The sequence below is a fragment of the Amblyomma mixtum genome, chromosome 5 (assembly GCF_055824585.1).
Source record: "Amblyomma mixtum isolate Tamu chromosome 5, ASM5582458v1, whole genome shotgun sequence".
In the NCBI taxonomy this organism is placed as follows: domain Eukaryota; kingdom Metazoa; phylum Arthropoda; class Arachnida; order Ixodida; family Ixodidae; genus Amblyomma; species Amblyomma mixtum.
The window spans coordinates 108,893,939-108,913,117 of record NC_143016.1 but is presented as its reverse complement, the minus strand read 5'-3'; the positions used below and the strand labels follow the sequence as shown (position 1 = coordinate 108,913,117).

Here is a 19,179-nt window from a genome sequence, read left to right as displayed (position 1 = left end):
TAAACATTTGAACCCAGTAGTGTTGTGTTTAGTGGCGCATAAGCATCTAAGGCTATCATGCGCCAAATACTAGGTGTACCCAATAGTGACGGTCAATTAGCGAAACGGCTTCTAACCGTGCAGTAAAATGTTAATCAAAACAATTCCTGAGCGTTCAGCGTTCTGTCGTTACTCACCTCTACACTACAGCAATGGTTAATATAGCACTCTCCCTCTGTGTTTTTTTTTTTTTTTCACAAGAAAAAGCATGATCACTGACCAATTCCAGCAATCAAATTAGGCTGATTTCGGATTCTTTACAAACAATAAAATTCCACGCGTGTACTCAGGCACACCAAATAAACTGAAAAGTGAATGCAGAATCCCTAAATCATTTGTTGACGTAGCAGTGCATTGGATAAAAAAAAATTGAGGCTGTTTCAGCGTTAGGTTTGACTTGGTCATATTTCAGCATGCCTTCTACATTCCTGGCGCCTTGACCCAGACTCCATAAAAAAGTCGAGAAACGCGGTCTTCGTTGTATTTTGAGGAACTCACGGGCTCTCTGGAGCTCATAAGCAAAATCTGTAAACGCTGTATGGAACGTGACACGTCGGATATAGCAAATTTGAAAAAAAAAAGAAAAAAATTCCGGAGTCCGATTTCAGCAGAGCCACAGTGCCACGGAAAAAAACATGCAAAGGACGCAGGAGCCTCACGCACGCGCTAACGATGGACGGCTATCCTTTTTATAGCGCGCTGGTTGCTCGCGCCAAGTTCACCGACACGCAGAGCTCCGGCCATACTGCGCGTAACAAGCTGCGCGCCGCAAATGACGATGGAGCGCAGACGCCTCCGGCCAGTGCAAGCTTCCCGCATGACCGCATGCATGTATTCGGCTTCGGCCGCTACTCCGTTTTTAGCGCACCGAGAAACCGCCGCCAGCCCTATAAGAAGCCGATGCAGAACGCTCTCTTCCCCTTTCCCCAAGATCATAAACGTTTATGCAACGCTCCCAGCTGCCTCGGGTCAGCACTGTTTTTGTAACGAGATTACAGCAAAAAAAAAAAAAATAAATAAATAAATAACGTGCAAGATCAGAGCACCGCCTCGGCGGCTGCCAGGGCCATAATACGAGAACGAGAACCCAGAGGCGAGGGGTCAGGGAACAAACACCAAGAAGCAGCAGCCTCCAACGATCGCCCATTTGTGGCGGCGATATTACTGCGCGAAATGCGCATAACCGGCAGGGGGAGGAGGCTGAGGATGGAACAAGCCTGCAGCAGCGGCACAGCAGCGGAAATTGATTCCGGTTTATTCGTTTTCCTCTCTCACCCCTATCCTCCCTCCCTCTCTTTTTCCGTTCTACATATCTTGCCGCTTCTCTGAAGCGGCGCCGCCGCCGGCAGCCGAATTCCGATATAAGCCGATGACGTAAGCAGCGGGCGCGGCAGGCGAGCGCTCATATGAGCTTCGCTCCGACGACGACGACGACTCGGAAATCCTCCCGAGACGACAGAGACGGAAACGTAAGCGAGCGCACAATGAACACGGAGAAGAAAATGGGAGGGAGGAGTCAATATACGGCCGAAAGGGGGCGCAGCCAGTCGCCCTGCGGTCTCACTACCATTATTATACGCCCTTTTTCGCGACAGCGCAATCTCCGAACCAATTAAGAAAGGACGGGGGCAAAAATAAAAGAAAAAAGGAAGAGCGCGCCGCTGTCGAAAAAGTACTACGTCGAGGCAATCCTTCCCAGATTACTGTGATCAGCGCAAAAAGCAGGCACGCGAGTGCCGAAAACAACACAGACACACAAAAGCTAGTTTCAGACAAAATGCGGACGAAATCAGCCACCACGGGAAGGGTGCGGAAGAGCAGAAAAAAGAAAGGGGGGGGGGGGTCATCCCAGAAGCACATTTCGCAAGTCAGGCGGCGGCGCAAAGCCGAAACTTCCGTCCGCGGGCTAAAAGCGGAAACAGTCGGCCTTTCTCTTCGTTACGCGGCGCAGACGCGATTACTTCGCCATCCCCGCAGCAGCTTCAACTCCCCATCGGATTGGGGCACACACGTGTCCACCTCCTCGTACACGCACGCGCTCCTGGCACGCACATACTCGACGGCAGCCTATCCCGCCGCGTTCACATCCTCCGCCGCTTCCCAAGTGTCCCAGCGCTCTCCCCAGCATCCGCATTTGCGGCCCCTGTGGAAGAAGAGCGCGGTATAAACTAATCTCGCCGGTGACGTCACCGCGGGACGAGGAAAAGAGCAGCCGCAAAAGCGGCGGCCGAGTCGGACAAGCAAGCCGCCCAGCAGAAGAACAGTTTCCACCGGAATGTCACGCGCTAGCGGCTCCGGCAGTCCCAATGGGTTGCCTGCAATAGCGTACTGTCCGGAAAGGTGCCCGGATTTCATCAGCGTGGGGCATTACGCGAGGAAGGCGAATGAATGGTCCTTCATCCAACAAGTTCCGCCTCTACCCAGCTGCTCTCCGCTGCTTTGGTTCAGAGGGGCGGGATGAAAAGCCACGTTCGCGAGAATCACGCTTATCCGCGAAAGCAACGCAACAGCTGGCCCCGCCCACAAAAGCAACCCATCCGGGGCGGCGCATTCTGAGGAAAACTGCCACGGCGGGCGAAGGAATGAAAAGCTCGCTGCATGAGACAAGATGCGGCCTTTAAAGCTGATATACGGCCCACACACACAACGCTGTCGAGTCCAAAGGGAGAGGAAGACACACACGAGGCTAGAGAGAGCGCGCGAATTTTGACACAGCTGTCGGGAGACCTTCCGCAAAAAGAATGTGAACGCCGATGCCGAGAGAAAATAATGAGGACGGGCCGCGAGCTGTCGCCGTTAGAAAGAATCAGAGAGAGTGCGCGCAACAGCAAGCGGCCCCCGAGATGTCACCGCGTCGCGAACCTAAAGAAAGTTAGTTACTAAGTAAACTTTTGTACTGTCGCTTAAGTTTATTTTCGAAACAGGCTTCAGGACAACATCAAGTTGCCTTCGCACAAAACGTTGACCAGCGTTGGCGAGCAACGTAGCTTTATGTGAATAATTACTTTTAATTCAAACTCTTTGGGTCAGCGGCTTTTTCATCAGTCCTATAGAGCATCACGCTGAGAAATGTACAGTTAGAGTTACCGCATGTGTTCGATACTAACTAAAGTACGTCCGTGCAGAGCACAGGGAAAAAGAAAAAAAGAAAGCGACAATGTCCCCGGCACGCAAACGCTGCCAATGCCCGCGCCACGTCGACGAACCCGGAAGCGCATCATGGCTTGCGCGGAACGCGGCCGATCTGGCCGAATCCGCTGACAGGCCAGGCGGCTGCACTCGGACGGCATTCCGACATTCGCTGCCTAACCAGTAAATTAGCGCGCCTGCGACGCGACTAACTAGAACGACGCCAGGGCCGAAGAGGAGATGCCACGTGCACGTGGGACCGCTGAATGCGACCCACTCTTCTATCTTCCCTCCGTTTTCTTCTCCAATCCTTCCCACGTTTCCAGAGCAGCACTCAGACACCATCAGAGAGGGAAAGAGTCTCTATTACAAAGTGCAAGTGCGGGAAAACAAATAGAGCACAAACGCCAAAAACCCAAGCCCGCATTTAGACGAGCAGCTTGAAAGCCGGGCCGCTAGCAGTTTCTCCTGCGTGCACCAGAGCAGGCAAGCTAATTGCGTTTGCGCTGGGATTCGACGACGACGCAGAAAAAAGAGAGTAGGAGGACTCGTTTGCGGAAGCCACTTCGATCGGCCCAACCAAAGAGGCCGGCTGCTGCTGTCACTATCGCTGTCGCTGCTGCTACTGCTTCCGCAGCTCACTCACAACACCATACAGAACACGACAGGGGGCGCTCGTCTCCTCCTAGCTCGCGCCTGACACCGGGGCGCTGTAATGCGCGCGCCTGTGTACGGTGCCTCGATGGGCCGGGGGGCGCGGGCATAGAGGCATCCTATACGCCCGTGAACAGCCAAACATCGCAGCACCGAGAGAGAAAGACGAGGTAATTACGAGGAAAGCAGATACAGAGCGACAAGACCACCGACAGGGCCATCAGACTCGACAGGGCGGACGCAGGACGGATTCTACTCCGATATGGGAAGTGCGCAGAAAGAGAAAGTTTTCCAAGTAAGTCTTCTTCTCAACACTGCGTACGAGCGTCTGCTTCCATCAAAAAAAAAAAAAACGTATACATTCAAATGCAAAGCTCTGCCACTCTCCCCACTGCGCCAGAAAGTCGGCACTCTATATACACTCGAGTGAATCGCGTGATGGACGTAATCTCCGGTTGACGGAAGCGCTGATGAGGACGGCCAAGTGATTAGCAGCCTGCTCAGCCGCCAATGGATCACCCGCACGGCACGCTGTAAGCAACGCAGCAATGAGCAAAAAGCGGCAACCTCTTCATTTTGCCGTGGAAAAGAGCCAGCGGAGCTCGAACGAGGCAAAAAATAAACTGCGACCGTCCACTCGAGGCACACGGAGTCCGAACGTCGTCCTCAGCTTATATACTAGGCCGTACATGTACCTCCAGAAGAAGAGACCAGGTCTCGATCTGACGAACACACGCCATTCGTGCCAAAGGACGGCGCTGAGGCCAGCACTTCGCACAGAAAACCCTTACGCAGCGAAGGCTGACGGAGTTCCTGGCGCAGCAAAAGAACCATGCCCGCAGGAGGACCAACCGCGTATTCAGCACATATGAAGTGGGGCCCTTCCGAGCGATGCAGAGAGAAAAATTGGAACGAAAGGGAGAAATAAAAAAAGAATAAAGGAGGAACGACAAAAGAAAGCACCTGCGGAGCGAGAAAAGATCGCCGCGAGCACAGCAAAGGCGTAAAGCGAGAAACCTCTGCGGTCTCTAAAACCGCGATCACGTCGCCTACATAGAAGCCTCGCGGGTGCCGCCGCGGCTCCGCTCCTTTTGCGCAAGTACGGAGAAAATCCCCAGCAGCTCGGCGGAGCCGCTTCGTCGTACAGGAAGGAATCTCAGCGCTGCCCATTCTCTCTCACAGCATCACGTCGGAGCTCGAGCTATGATCGGCACACGACACCTGCACATCTCCCAGGCTTTCATGCGGGCGTCGAACAAACGGTCGTCCAGCACCGTACGTCGGAGCGGAGCAGCGCAACGGAAGGGCGAAGTTCCGTCACGGGGAGCTGAGCTAACGGTTGTTCAGCGCCCACATGGTACACGGTATAAGCCTCGGAGAGCTGTCCGCACGCAGAACAAGGGCCAACCGTTTCCCGAAGTTGTGTGTTCAACGAATTGAAATGGGTGTCGGAGTTCAAACGTTCACACGAGAGTGCGTATTGCTCGAAGCACGAAGAAAGGGATGTTTGTAAACGCCGGGCAGATCACCCGCGGAACGGCGGCGCACAGCATCCCTGTTGCTCGGTTTTTCTTTCATAGGCGAACGAGTTCTACCGCCGGCGGGTGGTTAGTAAACAGAGCGTGGCGAGCCCCATACGGTCGCCACTTATCCCTCCTCCTCCTTTCCGACGTGCGCGCCGAAAAAAAAAGAGAAAAAGGAGCGGGAAAGGGGGAGAAGACCCGACCTTGAGCCCCTCGTAACATGCGCCCAACAACAAGGCAGGCCGTGCTGCGACAGTTTCCGACAGCGGCAGCCGGCCGGCTCCTCCTGACCCACACACACTCCGTGACGGTGCCACGAGCGACCGAGCGCTGTCACATGTCGCCGCAGGAGCAGGAAGCGCCATCGGAGCACGAACGCGTCGCACGGCGTGAATCACGCTCACACGTATCATTGGGAGACGCAGCCATGGCGGCTAACGGGCAGCCACCGCGAAATCGCCAAAATGAAGTCAGAGCCGGGGGTGTAGTCTGATGCGCCGGCGCCGGCAGCATGGCACCGGCACACTTGCCCGCACGGACACGACCCGCACAGCTTGGACAATGTTATGATGGTCATGATTTGACACCGAATTTCAATGATGCAGTTCTGCCATAGACCGCTATGACACCGGGTGTTCTTGGTCCGCTCAAGGTGGGGTTAAAGACATTTTCCAAGCACTTCGCCGTAGAGGACCCGAGCACCAGGCCAGCGGAGATTGGTTTATGTTGACGGGACTTAAACATCCCAAAGCGACTCAGGCTACGAGGTGCGCCGAAGTGGAGGGCTCCGGATAATTTCGAACACCTGGGGTTCTTTAACGTGTACAGCACACGGGCCTCTAGCGTTTCGCCTCCATCGAAATGCTTCCACCGCGGCCGGGATCGAACCCGAGTCTTTAGGGCCAGTAGCCGAGCACCATAACCACTGAGCCACCGTGGCGGCCAAACACTGCAGGAATGCTGACCAAGTTTCAGTCATGGCAAAGCGGGCATGAGCCCTATCGCAGTAGCGGTTAGTCACGCGACCTGAAGAGATCCAACGTTGAGAGATTAGTACGCGACGAATTTGTCCGGCGTAAGAACGGGAGGCGGACCAAGGCGTGTAGCTCCGCGGCTAGCAAGATGTGAAGAGGGGGCGTGTGCGGGCGAGTGGCGGTCGCTTTAGCACTACAGTAAGTATACATTAGCTCAGCGTATAAGAACAGCTATGAAAGGGGGGTCATTACCGGGCTTTATGCCCCGCTCGCCTTCTCCGCCTTCCCGTATTCGCTCGAATTGTTCGGCCCGGCGAACCGTGAGCCCTCATTCACAGAGGTCACTCAGCCGCGCCAATGCGTGTCCCATAACGACTACAATGCGATGTTTCCAAGCGCAATGAGCAGAGGCAAGCGCCAGGATACCGCCGCGCTCTGGAGACCGGCAAACACAGCTTTGCCTCCGTTTTCCTTGTTTTTGTTACGTACGCTGTTATACGGACGTCCGTGACGGATTACTTGGACTAATATATCAGTAGAGACCCTCGTTTTTGGGTAAAACCCGATTTCAATCGATTTTTGCACAACGAGCAAATTTCTCACAGATCGAGTTAAACCCGATTTCTGTCCGAAAATAAGCCTTCTAAGAAACTTCGTTTCCGTGTGGACAAAAGCAGAAGACACCGCAAGAAAAGTAGCGGACATCCAGAGTAGTGCTTCAAGTCAACGGATCATTTTAACGTTCTTTAAAGGTTTTTTTTTTTTTTTAATTTCACACGGGGCTTAACTTGAGGCGAAGTTGGAACAGTACTTCAAAAGCGCGGGCACTGAACAGACATCTTCCCGACATCAAGTTCAAGTTTATTTTCCTTTCTTACAAAGGAGGAACCGGAACTAAAAGCTGTGGTAACAGCTTGACTGAAGGTCCCGACTCCTTGAGACAGTGGCAGTACAGAAGGAAGGCGAGGGTCACATCATTTACATCAATTAGTTATGCCATGGGTACGCGATGCAGATCCACATTTACGCTAAGCGCGAACACACATGCAAAAAAAAATCGCAATACACACATGTACTGAAAGCAAATGTTATAAATAACTAGAATATACAGGATAGATGTCCCAAACTTTGGACAACGAAATTCATGTCTGCTTCTTTCACAGACTGAAATTGTCACGGCAGTAGTCACGGATATTGTGTTTTGAATTTCTGGTGATATCAAAATTGTCATGGATTAGTTTGTTTAGCAAGGCGGGAAGGTTGTAACTTAAGGACTGGTTCATAGAGTAAGTTCTTGGTGTTGGAGTGATCACTTTATCAAGCGCCAAGTACGCTAACGGCGTCCTATTCCGAGGCTATTGTGCGTTCAAAATGATCACACTGACGTGGAAAGAATGTCCCAGTGTACAAACAAAAACAGATAGGTGTTTAGGAAAGCTCTGCGCGCTAGATGACAACGCGCGCGGCGAAATACAGAAGCCATGCAGCAGCGGGACGAAGAAGCGACGCCGAAGTGAAATTCGAAGTCGCAGGAACGGGATGGCGCGATCAATGTAACGGCGAAATGTGAAACCAAAACACCTAACGCAGTGCGTCGCAGTCTTACGAGGTTAAAGTCTGTGCCCTACTGGAGGCAGGACCTTATCCCTTATCTTATGAAGTTCACAATACCGAGTTCACATTTAATGACGAGACAAGGAGACAAAAAAAAAAAAAACCCTGGCATTCGATAAGCGGAATGCACTGTTATCAGTCGGTCATAGCTCTACACAGCGAGTATTTTTGACCGTGATGACGTAGAACAAGCTGCCAAGTAAAACCGGTGTTTATAAGACCGCATCGATGAGCTCAACCTTCTTGCGATACCTCCAATCAAACATGGTTCACCGAGACCTATCGGTTTGCCCCAAACAGCTGGATGTTCGATAGTGGATGCTTCAATGTTATACGCCCCATATTAAACCACGGAGGGCCGTTAACCTTGGTCACATTGTAAGGCCAAGAACCTCGAGCCCCCGCTTCCTACATCCCTACGAATAAAATTTTAGCCTATACCGCAGCAGCCGCGGAAATAGAAACAGGGCACGAAATGGCTGGAAATCACAGCGGACACCGGGACCCACCCAGCCCGTTAAAACTGCACGGTCACAGCCGTCATTGTCTTCTGACAGCAAAACCAGATAATTTTGTCCGTGTTCTGACATACACCGCGCGCTCCACCGGCGGGATCAGCTTCTCCGCGCGCAGGCCGGCGCAAATGGACTCATTACCAGGAATTCTGGACAAGCGCCTCTAGTTCTCTTGGCTGCCACCACTCGGCGCGTCGCTCTGAACATTCAAGAACAGCGCTCTGACATCGCCTATGACGTAAGAAAGAAAGAGAATGACTAAAGAACAGAACGTGGCTGGCCAATAGGCTTAGCGCCCTTGCAAAAAATTATTCAGTCTATTGACTGTCCATACACTTGTCTATGAAGTCTATAGACATTCTACAGGCTAGTCTACAGGCAATACAAATCCTACAGACGGTCTATAGACAATCTATATATGTATGGCCATACACTTTTAGCGGACATTTTTTATAGACAATCTATAGACTATGAACAGACAAAAGGAAATCTATAGGAAGGCAACAGGGTCTATAAGAAGTCTATAGACAGCCTAAAGGCCATTTTTACACTGGCTGGGGTCTGTCCCCTTGGTAATGAATGGCTTGCCACCATCTGACATGCACTGACATCGCACAGCATGGGGCACTCTTGGGATTCCGCGCCCCCTGGCAATGACGCCCAGGCGGCCGGTGTAACCAACCCGCGACTTCGGCCTCTGCAGCCGAACTCTATATCCACTGAGCCACCGCGGCGTGTGGAACTTTGTTTCACTCCACAAACGAACCGTTTCAAGCTTCAAAATCCAGGCCGCGGTGGCTGCGTTTCAGAGAAGACGAATCGCAGATGACGCCCATGTGGTGTACGATGTGAGCGGACACTAAAGATCATCACCTGGTGAAATTGAATCCGGAGCCCTCCACTACGGCCTCTCTTCCTCCTTTTCTTCCTTTCACTCCCTCCCTCATCCTCCCCCTTCCCCTTACGGCGAGGTGCAGGTGTCCACCGAGAAGTAAGACAGTTACTCCCCCAAGACTACATCAAGACTTACTTCTCACGCTTTAAAAAAAGAAAGAAACCAGGGAATGATATAATGCCGGCACTCAAGATCCCTTAAGTTGCACCATTAAGTGAAATATACTCCGCTTTGGTAGAGTCCATTAAATTTCCAAGATTCCATTTTTTCCCGACGCTATAGAAACGTGGAACAAACTGCCCGCTCATGCCATTCAGTCTTCAAGTGTTACAGCATTCGCGAATGTCATAAATGACTGTCTAGAAATGAAATCCCTATAGATGTACATGTGTTTGAACGCCACCAATTTCTTTTATACACCGGGTAGCTGAACAGTGGTGAGAACTGCTGCACATCTGTTATCCTGTATTACGCATTGGAAGTGTCTGATGTTCATTCTCGCGTTTTGCAGTTTTTTCCCTCCCTGTTAGGACCCTCAAACGAGGGTTGACAGTATTAGTAGGTAATAAAAAAAAATTGTACCGGCACTAGTGAAAACAGTAGCGCTAAGGATCCTCCCAAAGCGGTGCCAACAAGATTTCCGCGAAAGGCAGGCCCAGCCAGCTTTACGGCACCAAATAAGCGTCGCGGCACGGAAGCAGCACGGCGAGACGAAACGGCGCCCCGCCGTGGGACACGCGGTACGCGTGCACCCCCGGTAAAGTCCTTGACACCCGTCACGACAGCCGACTTTCGAAAGAACCACCCGAGGTGTGTGCAAATGGCTCGTTGCGCCGCTAAGCGCGCACGCAACTTAACCTAAAAGCCCTGAAAAAACCGGTAGCCCACGGCCCCGCGGCCGTGCCACGCAAAACACACAGCTACGCGACAAACGCCTTTTTTCCCGAGGACGGGGAAATAGTTTTGGGGCAGGTAAGCATAAGCACCTCCAATAACGAGCGCCCGGAAGCGGAGGCTGACGAAACTGAGAAAGCAAGGATACGCGTTAACACTGGCCTCCCTGGTCGGTAACTACCGTGACGTCGAGACCGGAATTGGCACAGGAGACAAAGCGACAATAGAAGAAGACGGACGCCTTCGGGTAGTTATTTGGCGGCTTCCTGAAAGTTAAAAGTACAACTCAAACTGAAACAAAGGCAATGCGACTCTTTCAATCGCATCATGAGTAAGCGCTTGGCAACAATCTGAATGAAAGACAGGCAGCTTGGTAAGCGGGCAAAGCGCGAAGCAAACACGATGTCGAAAGACCGAGAACCCAGAGCCTAAAATAAGCATTAAAAAAAAATCGATGCAATATCTCCAGGTACTCTCTGGATAGAGTACGGAGTCTCCAGTGAAATTCGTTTAATCGTACCCTCTTGCGTCCTCGAGTTGCTCACGTGAATACTCATCCTCGCTACTACCGAAACCTTGTTACCGTTTCGGGGAGGCAAGACAGAGCATGTGACGCGATCCCTTTTTCATGGGTTTGTGACGTCGTTGGACGGCGGACACGTGGCTAGAAAAAAAAAATAAGCCGACAAAAGGAACAAAAACAGGTGTCACTGCCTAAGGGGCGGCTTTTATGGTTAGATCTAGGAAGGGGCAGTCCGATTTCATGGACTTTGTCCAAAAGGCGGAGTCCAGCATTGCTTCTCTATGTAAAATTTTTCGCTCTACGTTGTTTCTGGCGACTGCGCGAGCGAACGTCTTTCTTTCACTGGTGGCGCGACCAGATCACATGGCCACACCAACCCATCTGATTGGTTCCCAGAATTTCGAGGTCATCAATCACGTGACCCCACAGGCGCATCTGTTTGGATCTCGGGATTAGGCGTCATTACTCAGTGAACCCACCGGCGTCTCGGATTGGTTCTTGGCGCAAGAGACGGACTAAGATGTACTACCGAGCGAGCGGCGGTTACGGTCTACGCCGAAGCTTCTCAAGGGAGGCCTCTCGAGCCGTCGAAAAGTAAACTACACCAGCAAGCATTCATACGGGACTTTAAAGTCGGGACGAAACTCAGAGAATTTATTTATTATTACTTTTTATCCAAATTCGCTAAGAAACGACCGTGGACACGGCAGGCGACAGATGCAGACAGCAAAGTCGGAGAAGTGTCGTCCCTGTACTCTCGTCACAATCCAATCGAAAGCAGGAAGAATTCTTTTTCGCGGGGCACGCCCTCTTGAAACTAACTATTATTTCCGCGTGCGGCACGCGAGGCCGAAGGAACGGGCTCTCCAGTACACCCCACCACGAAGGCTTTCAAGAAACGCTCCAGAGTATATAGACTCGGTGTTTCTCATCAGATTTAGCAATTCAATTTATCCGATTGCGTCCTAGTAGAACTGCCCGTAAGGCCGATGTATCTTTAGATGAGGCTCACCCGTCTCAGGCTTCGAACGTACATGTCTAATTTAGACCAAGGCGACAGCGTTCAAGGGCACCGATGGACGAAGATACGCGAAACGAGTCTGCAGGGTGAAACAAAAATATAAATAAACGTCCCCATTTACTGGCACGGGTAATCGGGTACTCCGGCTATAAACCTGGCTTCTGAGTCCTCCAAAGGCGCAAACTGCCTCCTTTTGAGTCGCTCTGCGTGCGCATGGTCAGGACGGAAACGCGACGCATTTGGATATTCGTACCAAACTTTACTTAGCAGCTTCGGAGATGATAGGGGCACGAGATGAGAGTGGGAACACAGTTTAGGAAAAAAAAAAACGAGAGGTTGCTTCCTTTTGATCAGAATCAACGACTCTGGTCATTATGAACGACCGGTCTTTCAGCGCACACCTCTGGCGTAACAGGCTCGGGCTGTTATACAGCGCCTGCTCTGCTACCGTTTTGGAACTCGAAGCAGCGCTACTTCGTTCAAGGACGCTCGAAGCTTTGCAACGCTTTTGTCCGTCAGGCCATAGCCGAACTCGTTACATCGTTTAGGACTACATTAAATGCGATAAACTACAGGAGGCATGTAACAGCTCGTATCAGTTCAAGCGGGGCGAGCAGTATAGCAGCTACACCCTAAATGCGAAAAAAGCTTATATGGCAGTAAAAATGGAGTAAGTATCTTCTAGCGCACTCTTTTTAAGGGGCATGGTATTCTGCCCAACTTCCGGAGTAAATATCGATCATTAAATATTCGGATTGCTTACTGTTTGCAACCGAGGTATATTCTAACTGCAATGCCTAGTAACTTGATGCAGTTAGCAACGCGAATAGGCTTTTAAACGCGGCACAAAAGTTAGCAAATAGAGGAGGTTGAAACCTCGGTTAAGGTTTGGTTTTATGGGACTTAACGTCCCAAAGCGACTCGGGCTACGAGGAGCGTCGAAACGTCGGTTAAAATCTTCGTAACTGCTGGAACTTCGCTTGTTTTGAGGGAATTTGTTCCCGCTACCAACCCTGAATACGCCGTATATTTAGTGATAGAAATCTACCCCAGGGCTTGGGCAGCATACTCTGCTCCGTAAAGAGAGTGCAGCTTGCCCCCTTTTTACTCCTTTCCCGAGTAGAGCGTACCTGATCCGTGATCGTAATGAGCAGCAATTAATCGAGAAAGCCTCGCACCAGTATAGCGAATATGCACGCTGGGAAAAAGCGCACAAATATGCACGATGGGAAAAGGAAAACTGTCAGTCCGTAAAGAAAAACACTTTCTAGTCATTTGCCTTGTGAACTTGATAAGGCCCCGTGCGTATAATTCGTACAGAGCAAAACTGTATAAATACCAGAAAGAAAAGTGCTCGCTTTCGATAGTGATATTGCAATCACTGGGTGAAGGCTCACAGAGTGTTCCCTATCATACTGCCGACGCCTGTACGTGCCGAGAGCCAGGCCGACATGGGCAAGTCTTCGGCAGTGAGCGATGTCAAAAGGACTATCTACGCAGTGACGAAGAAAATTTGACTAGTGCCCACCTTCGTTCAACTGGGGAATGTAATTTCCGATGCATACACGCAACAGGTACTAAAACACTTTTAATATTTATGTTTCGGCATTTCTTTCGAAGAATCCTCTCATTGAAATATCACAAAACTGTGCAACAGGGAAGTCGCTCCCTTTTAACAGAGGTGTCAGCACCACGTCTGGCCTGAGTGGTATTGCAAAAGCGTTTTTTTTTTTTCCTCGATGGGTGCGGGTGGGAAAGAGAAATTAAAAACGTCGACTTTTGCATCCGTACTAGTAAACTACGTTCATTCGTCAAATGAAGTTGAAGGTTCGCACTACGAATCCACTCTAGCTGCCTCGGGAATAGGATGAAAGAGAAAACAGCTTTAAAACTAACGGTTAGTTTCGATACTTTAGAATGTATTCGTAAACCAACATAGCCAAATCTCGAGCTATATCACGACCAGAAAACAGCGCCAATAAACTGGCTGCTATGTGATGTATTACTGCACTGCAAAGACGGTACTTGCTGCCCGGCATGTCCGCGGAACCCGGCGGTATGACAGAATGTCGGAACTAAATTTCATTCCTCTACCAGTTGAACCATTAACAACCGCCACAATGAAATGACCAACCCAGCCATTAATGAGGCCATGGTTTTCTTACATATCAGCTGAAATCTGCATGCTGCCGAGTGTACAGTGTAAACGCAAAAACCAGACATCTGTACACCCAGTTGCCGGCACGCGAATATCGGGCATACTGTATAGAGTACGATCGTCAACGTATCGTTGTAGTTATTAGAGTGTAGCGCACGATACAAAGCGCAAGGACCGTGAAACAGCGAGTTGAGACAAGGCGGCAGCAATGTCCAAAGAGCGCGAGATAACAGCGCAATCTCAGCAATCTTCTCAACACCGCCTACGGCTTTTCGTCCCCTTGATGATGTTTGATATTCGATGACGTGAAGACGGCTAAAATTCTTTTTTTTTTTTTTGCATGGACCTACAATCGCTGTAAAGCTACCGTGCGAGACACTTGTGCACGATAAGCTTTACGCAATCAGTTCCCAGAAAAAAAAAAAAAGAAAAGAAAAAGAAGATATGAGAGATTAGACAGAGCAGCTGCCTTTCGCGCTAAATTTGGCAAACTGAAAGACCCTACGTCGCCGATGTACAACATGCCTCCATTCCTGCATCTGCAGTTAGACACCCGCTCATTCAAAAATAAAAGCACAGCACGCATTCTTAGCATAGCGCTGTTCCTCAGCTCTCAAGCACAGCGTTATGTGAAGCTGCACATGCGTATCATGCTTAAAGGCGAGATCGCAAACTACCGCTTTGTGAGAACCGCAAATGCCACTTTGTGAGAACCGATTAAGCAAAGCACACAACCGTAAGATTCATCTACAAGCACCGGATACCGGCCAAAAAATTCGCAAAGAAATAGATCGAGCGCCGGCAATGTGACATGTGCTTCATTGAAGCGCGTCGTGTGGCGCGGGAGGGCAGATGTGAAGCGACCAAATCAAGTTCAGCGATAAGCAGCAACAGTAGGCACTTAAACGGGCTTGCACGAGGAACCGATCATCGGTTTTCAATGCAGCACGCCCTCTCCTCAGAGGCGCATCGGCGTCAACCGCAGCGAAAACCGGCCGCGGAACAACAGCGGAGGGCTGCGATCGGTGCCGCCTGCAGCAAGGGCGTACTCCGGGGCAGGCGGCGTACTCGACCACAACCAGTCGTTTCACAGCGACGGTCAAGGGAAAGCGCAGCGAAAGGCGTGCCGCGCGCTAGAGATGCCCTAAAACACACGAACAGGCTGTTTTTGGCAAAAAATCTAGGCCTAAAATCGCAGGGTGTCCTCGCTGGGAAAAAGCCGACCCGAAGGCGCTTGAGGCCCGAGAAAAACGACCGGTGCCGGAGAAAAAGCAATGGCAAGAACAAAGTCGTCCACTGAGGAGGAACCGGCTTCGTGAAAAGCTATACGTAAAGAGGAAGAAACGGCAAAGCCGGGACGATACTCACAGTGTGGTTGACACCCCACATAAAAACACTGAGCAGGGGCTCATTGGCTCTGAAGAGTTTTGCCTTCTGATGCTTAGGCTTGAAGTGCTTCTTTTTCAGCCGGCTGCTGCCCTTTGTGGTGAGTCCCGACGCAATCCCAGACATCTTGGCTTCTTTAGGGCGGCTCCGCACCAAAACACACAGGAAATCGCGCGGACACTGGTGCAAAAGATCGACTGATACTACCGAGACATCCTGCTAGCTGCTGTCGATGCGGTCTCTAATGGCTCCTGGCAATGACATTTCCCAGCAAGCAGCGCTAGGGCACGTGATATTGTTACCTTTGGCAACACACACAAGATGGCGCCACCAATCAGAAGGCGCTGTTTCGGTTTCGCTTTTGTGCGTCGGCTGCGGAGTGCTTGGGGGAGTGGTTGTTCAACATATTCTTATTCTTTGCACTCTCTTCGCACTACAAAAATATATTTGTCCATGTAAATGCCCTTATGATGGAAGCTAAAAGAAGAGCCACGTATCAAACAAAAGCATACTAATGTAGGTCTTCACTTTTCGTTTCGGTTATCATAAACTCACTGCAATTTTTTGGCTGCATTCATCACCGAAAAGAGGAATGATCACACTTGTTTGCCTTGCTTTACCTATCAGTCCGCTTCTTTCCAGTATGCACAGCGTGATTAAATAAGCAAATCTCTATTTCGTTTAAAGAAGTAAGCAGCGAGTGACGTAATCACTGAGTGAGGTAAATTTCCAGTGAAGTGCGTCTGCAGTGAAAACAGAAGAAAAGACTGTCAGGCGAGCTTGATAATGTGCTGCGCAAATATGACATTTTTGCTGCTTCTACGTTCTGCATGTTTTTAGAGGCAAGGAGATCACATGAAAATAAATAAATAAATAAATAAATAGCAGCTACATACTAGAAAAAAAAAAGACCAGGAAACACGTGTGTTTCTATAATTATAGTTTACCTAATTTTTCCACAGATGCCCAAATCCTGGTACACTTAGTTCTTAATTTGACAATGAACCGGATATATAGTTGTGCTGTTAGCTAAATAGCCAATAAAGTTTTCTGCTATTGTGCCCACAATACATCATATTCCATGCGTGCAATGCAAAAAACACCTTACTTAAGCAATAATAACTTACACACCATCCGGCCAATGTCCAGAAGCAACAATAAGATAAGGCGGCATTGAAAGGTCTGCGCTTAGCCGAAATCTAATGAGCGCTTTTTGATTATCTAAAATCCGTCTTTATGCAATGACGCCCTCCGCAAATGAAGCCTATTTGAAGAGTTTCCAGAAGTGTTAGTCTTCAACAACACAGATTCGTTAAAGATAGGTCGAAAGTCGACTGGCCGGACGGGTGGGGTCAGTGCTTCTTATTTCTCTCTTGATATTAAGCCCCGCAGTCTCGATCAAGGCGTGAAAAACACCTGTCCAGGAAATTACAACAGAAATAATTAAATGGACTTATACACGGGCATCCATTGGGCTCCTGGAAGGCAGCTGACAGTTCGTAATTTCCAATGTGCCAGCAAATAATCACTAAGTTTAAAATATTTACATTTTCTTTTATACCTCAAGGACTGCACATTTGCTTCTTCTGGCGGAAATAAAGTTTCTTCACTCACTCACATTTGCTTACATCCGTATTATAAGAAGCCTTTTTTTTTCTGTTAAGTAAAGACCCCAGAATGTTTGTTGCTAACAATTTTCGCCTACTCATTGGTGTGCGCCCATCTCTCCACTGGGAAAGGAAGAGGGGAGTAGAGCGTTATTAATCATTTTTTCCGCCCTACATTGCAGGCGTTTCGAGAAACAAAGCACGAAAATAAAGAACAGATTCATTTAAAAAACGTATAGTTTTTTAACTCGTCACAGTTTGCGGGAACAACTCGTCACAGTTTGCGGGAACACGGTGGGCGCAGCTGGCAAAGGACAGAGAAACATGGTAGAGGCCTTTGCCCTGCAGTGGGCGTAGTCAGGCTGATGATGATGATGATGATGATGATGATAAACAGTGATAACGCGCGTTATAGCTACTGGTTGAACTTCTCGGTTTCAACCGAAAAAAAAAACGCTAAAAGCACGCCAAATTTAGTCTTTGAAATATGGTTTTAACAGAAAAAGGTCAGTATTCTTGGCATGCAAGGCGTAGCTAGCTGGCTGTTAAGTACGAATTACGTTCACTCGAAGTTGGCAATTAACTAAGTAGAGAAGCCAAGGGCGTGACGAGACGGTGAAGTTAGATAAGTCGCGCAGTTGTGAGGCATTTTTCCGCTTTTTTACACTTCTCTGCAGACCGGGAAGTACCACCTCTTCGCCGCATGCTAGCAAGTTACTGTTTGGTCACTATCATCCTACGCTTAGAGCAGTTAGTCGGTTAACAATTTTGATCAAATGCAGGTAGGACACTGACACGAAACCTGACACTGACACGAAAAGTAGCAGGAAGATTTCAGATTCGCTTTCAAATATTTCTCCCAAAGGAAACCTCGATACCTTACGAAAGAACAGCGCTGATCCCGTGCGGAGACAAATGCCATGCATCATCTCCAGCAGCCCAACCTTGCGCGTTTTACCCAGCTTGAAATTCGACTGCCCGCCTTCTCTGCATTTTTCTTGTGTTGTGTTGAGTTTAATGGCGCATGAGCATCTAAGGCTATCATGCAACAGCTGAGCCCTTTTCTGCTCCCAGTTCCGTACTCACTGCTTTCTAATAGCAATATCGCCGGTTGTATTTAGTAAGGATTGGTTTACTATTATCTTCTTTAGATTATTTTCCACTGATCACATTGGTCGATTGGAAACATTTAATTATGATTTTTAAGGGTGACATGGTGGGTTCTTTTGTCCAGGAATCAGTTGGTTCCGGCTGCCGTCCTGGCCGCGTGTTCGCCAAATGCAGCCGGTACAGCCAGCGATGACAGCGCCGCCCACCGGCAGGTAGCAGCCACATTAAGGCTGGTTATAAATATTCATTCAGAACGACGGCTTGACATCGCCGCTATGGCGCAGTGGATTAGAGGCACGTGTTGCGTATGGAAGGTCGGCCGTTCGAATCTGCTCTCTGTACTCTAATTTTATTGTTTCTTTAATTTCATTTTTTTTCCATTTTTTCCCTTTTAGGTCGCAAATCGTGATGCTTAGTGGCATATAACGCCGTTTAAGAAGATTTATTATCCCTTTTAGGTAAGCCGTTGTGACAATCTTCAGTCACCGTGATCAATTCACTGTGGTTTCAAGCCTTGTGGCTGTACAGGCTGCAGTTAGCGAATACGCGTCCTGGCCCTGCACACCAGCCGTAGCTGGATCTCATGGTGGGAGCTGAGCAACGCCTCCTCTATAGCAGAGCCTGATGGCACAGGTAGTTGTTCCCAATGATAAAGGAGGAAGAGAATGAATACGCAAACAAATCGTTACAAAGTACTGCCCCTGATAGCTTTTGCCGCTCCGAAAAGTCAGCATCACCTGTGCGCAACTACATTAAAATTTGTAGAATTAAAACTAGCAACTGGTTTTGGGGCAATACGTTATTCATAACTTTTCTGAAAACTCCTATGCCATCACTGCCGGGCACGGAGGGTAAACACAACTTTCAGGCACGCAGTGAGGTTACCAGGCAGTGAAGAGATGGCGCTAGGCGGCACATTTTCGACCCTGAATTGTTCAGTCTTCTCTTTCCTTGTATTACGTAATCAAACAACTGTCGTGAGTCCCGTGCCAGACGTAAACCAAGCTTGATTACTTCCGATTACTTCCGAGGGGAAAAAAACTCTTCATACTAAAATTCACAAAATTATTCATTTGTAACAACCATAGATCTTATTTCATAGATAGTGCAAAGGTTCGAACTTGCGGGCATCTAATC

The 19,179-nt window shown here is 49.4% G+C and overlaps 1 protein-coding gene across 4 annotated transcripts in view; it reads right to left on the bottom strand.

Annotated features, from left to right (window-relative positions):
- PIP4K (phosphatidylinositol 5-phosphate 4-kinase) overlaps window positions 1-15,566 on the bottom strand; it is a 100,230-nt gene extending 84,664 nt beyond the window's left edge. For all 4 annotated transcript variants that reach the window (XM_089545838.1, XM_089545841.1, XM_089545840.1 and 1 more), the window contains exon 1: window positions 15,308-15,566. In XM_089545838.1, coding sequence (XP_089401964.1) covers window positions 15,308-15,451 — 144 coding nt within the window. In that variant the 5' untranslated portion in view covers window positions 15,452-15,566. The remainder of the gene's footprint in view (window positions 1-15,307) is intronic.
- Window positions 15,567-19,179: the final 3,613 nt, after the last annotated feature.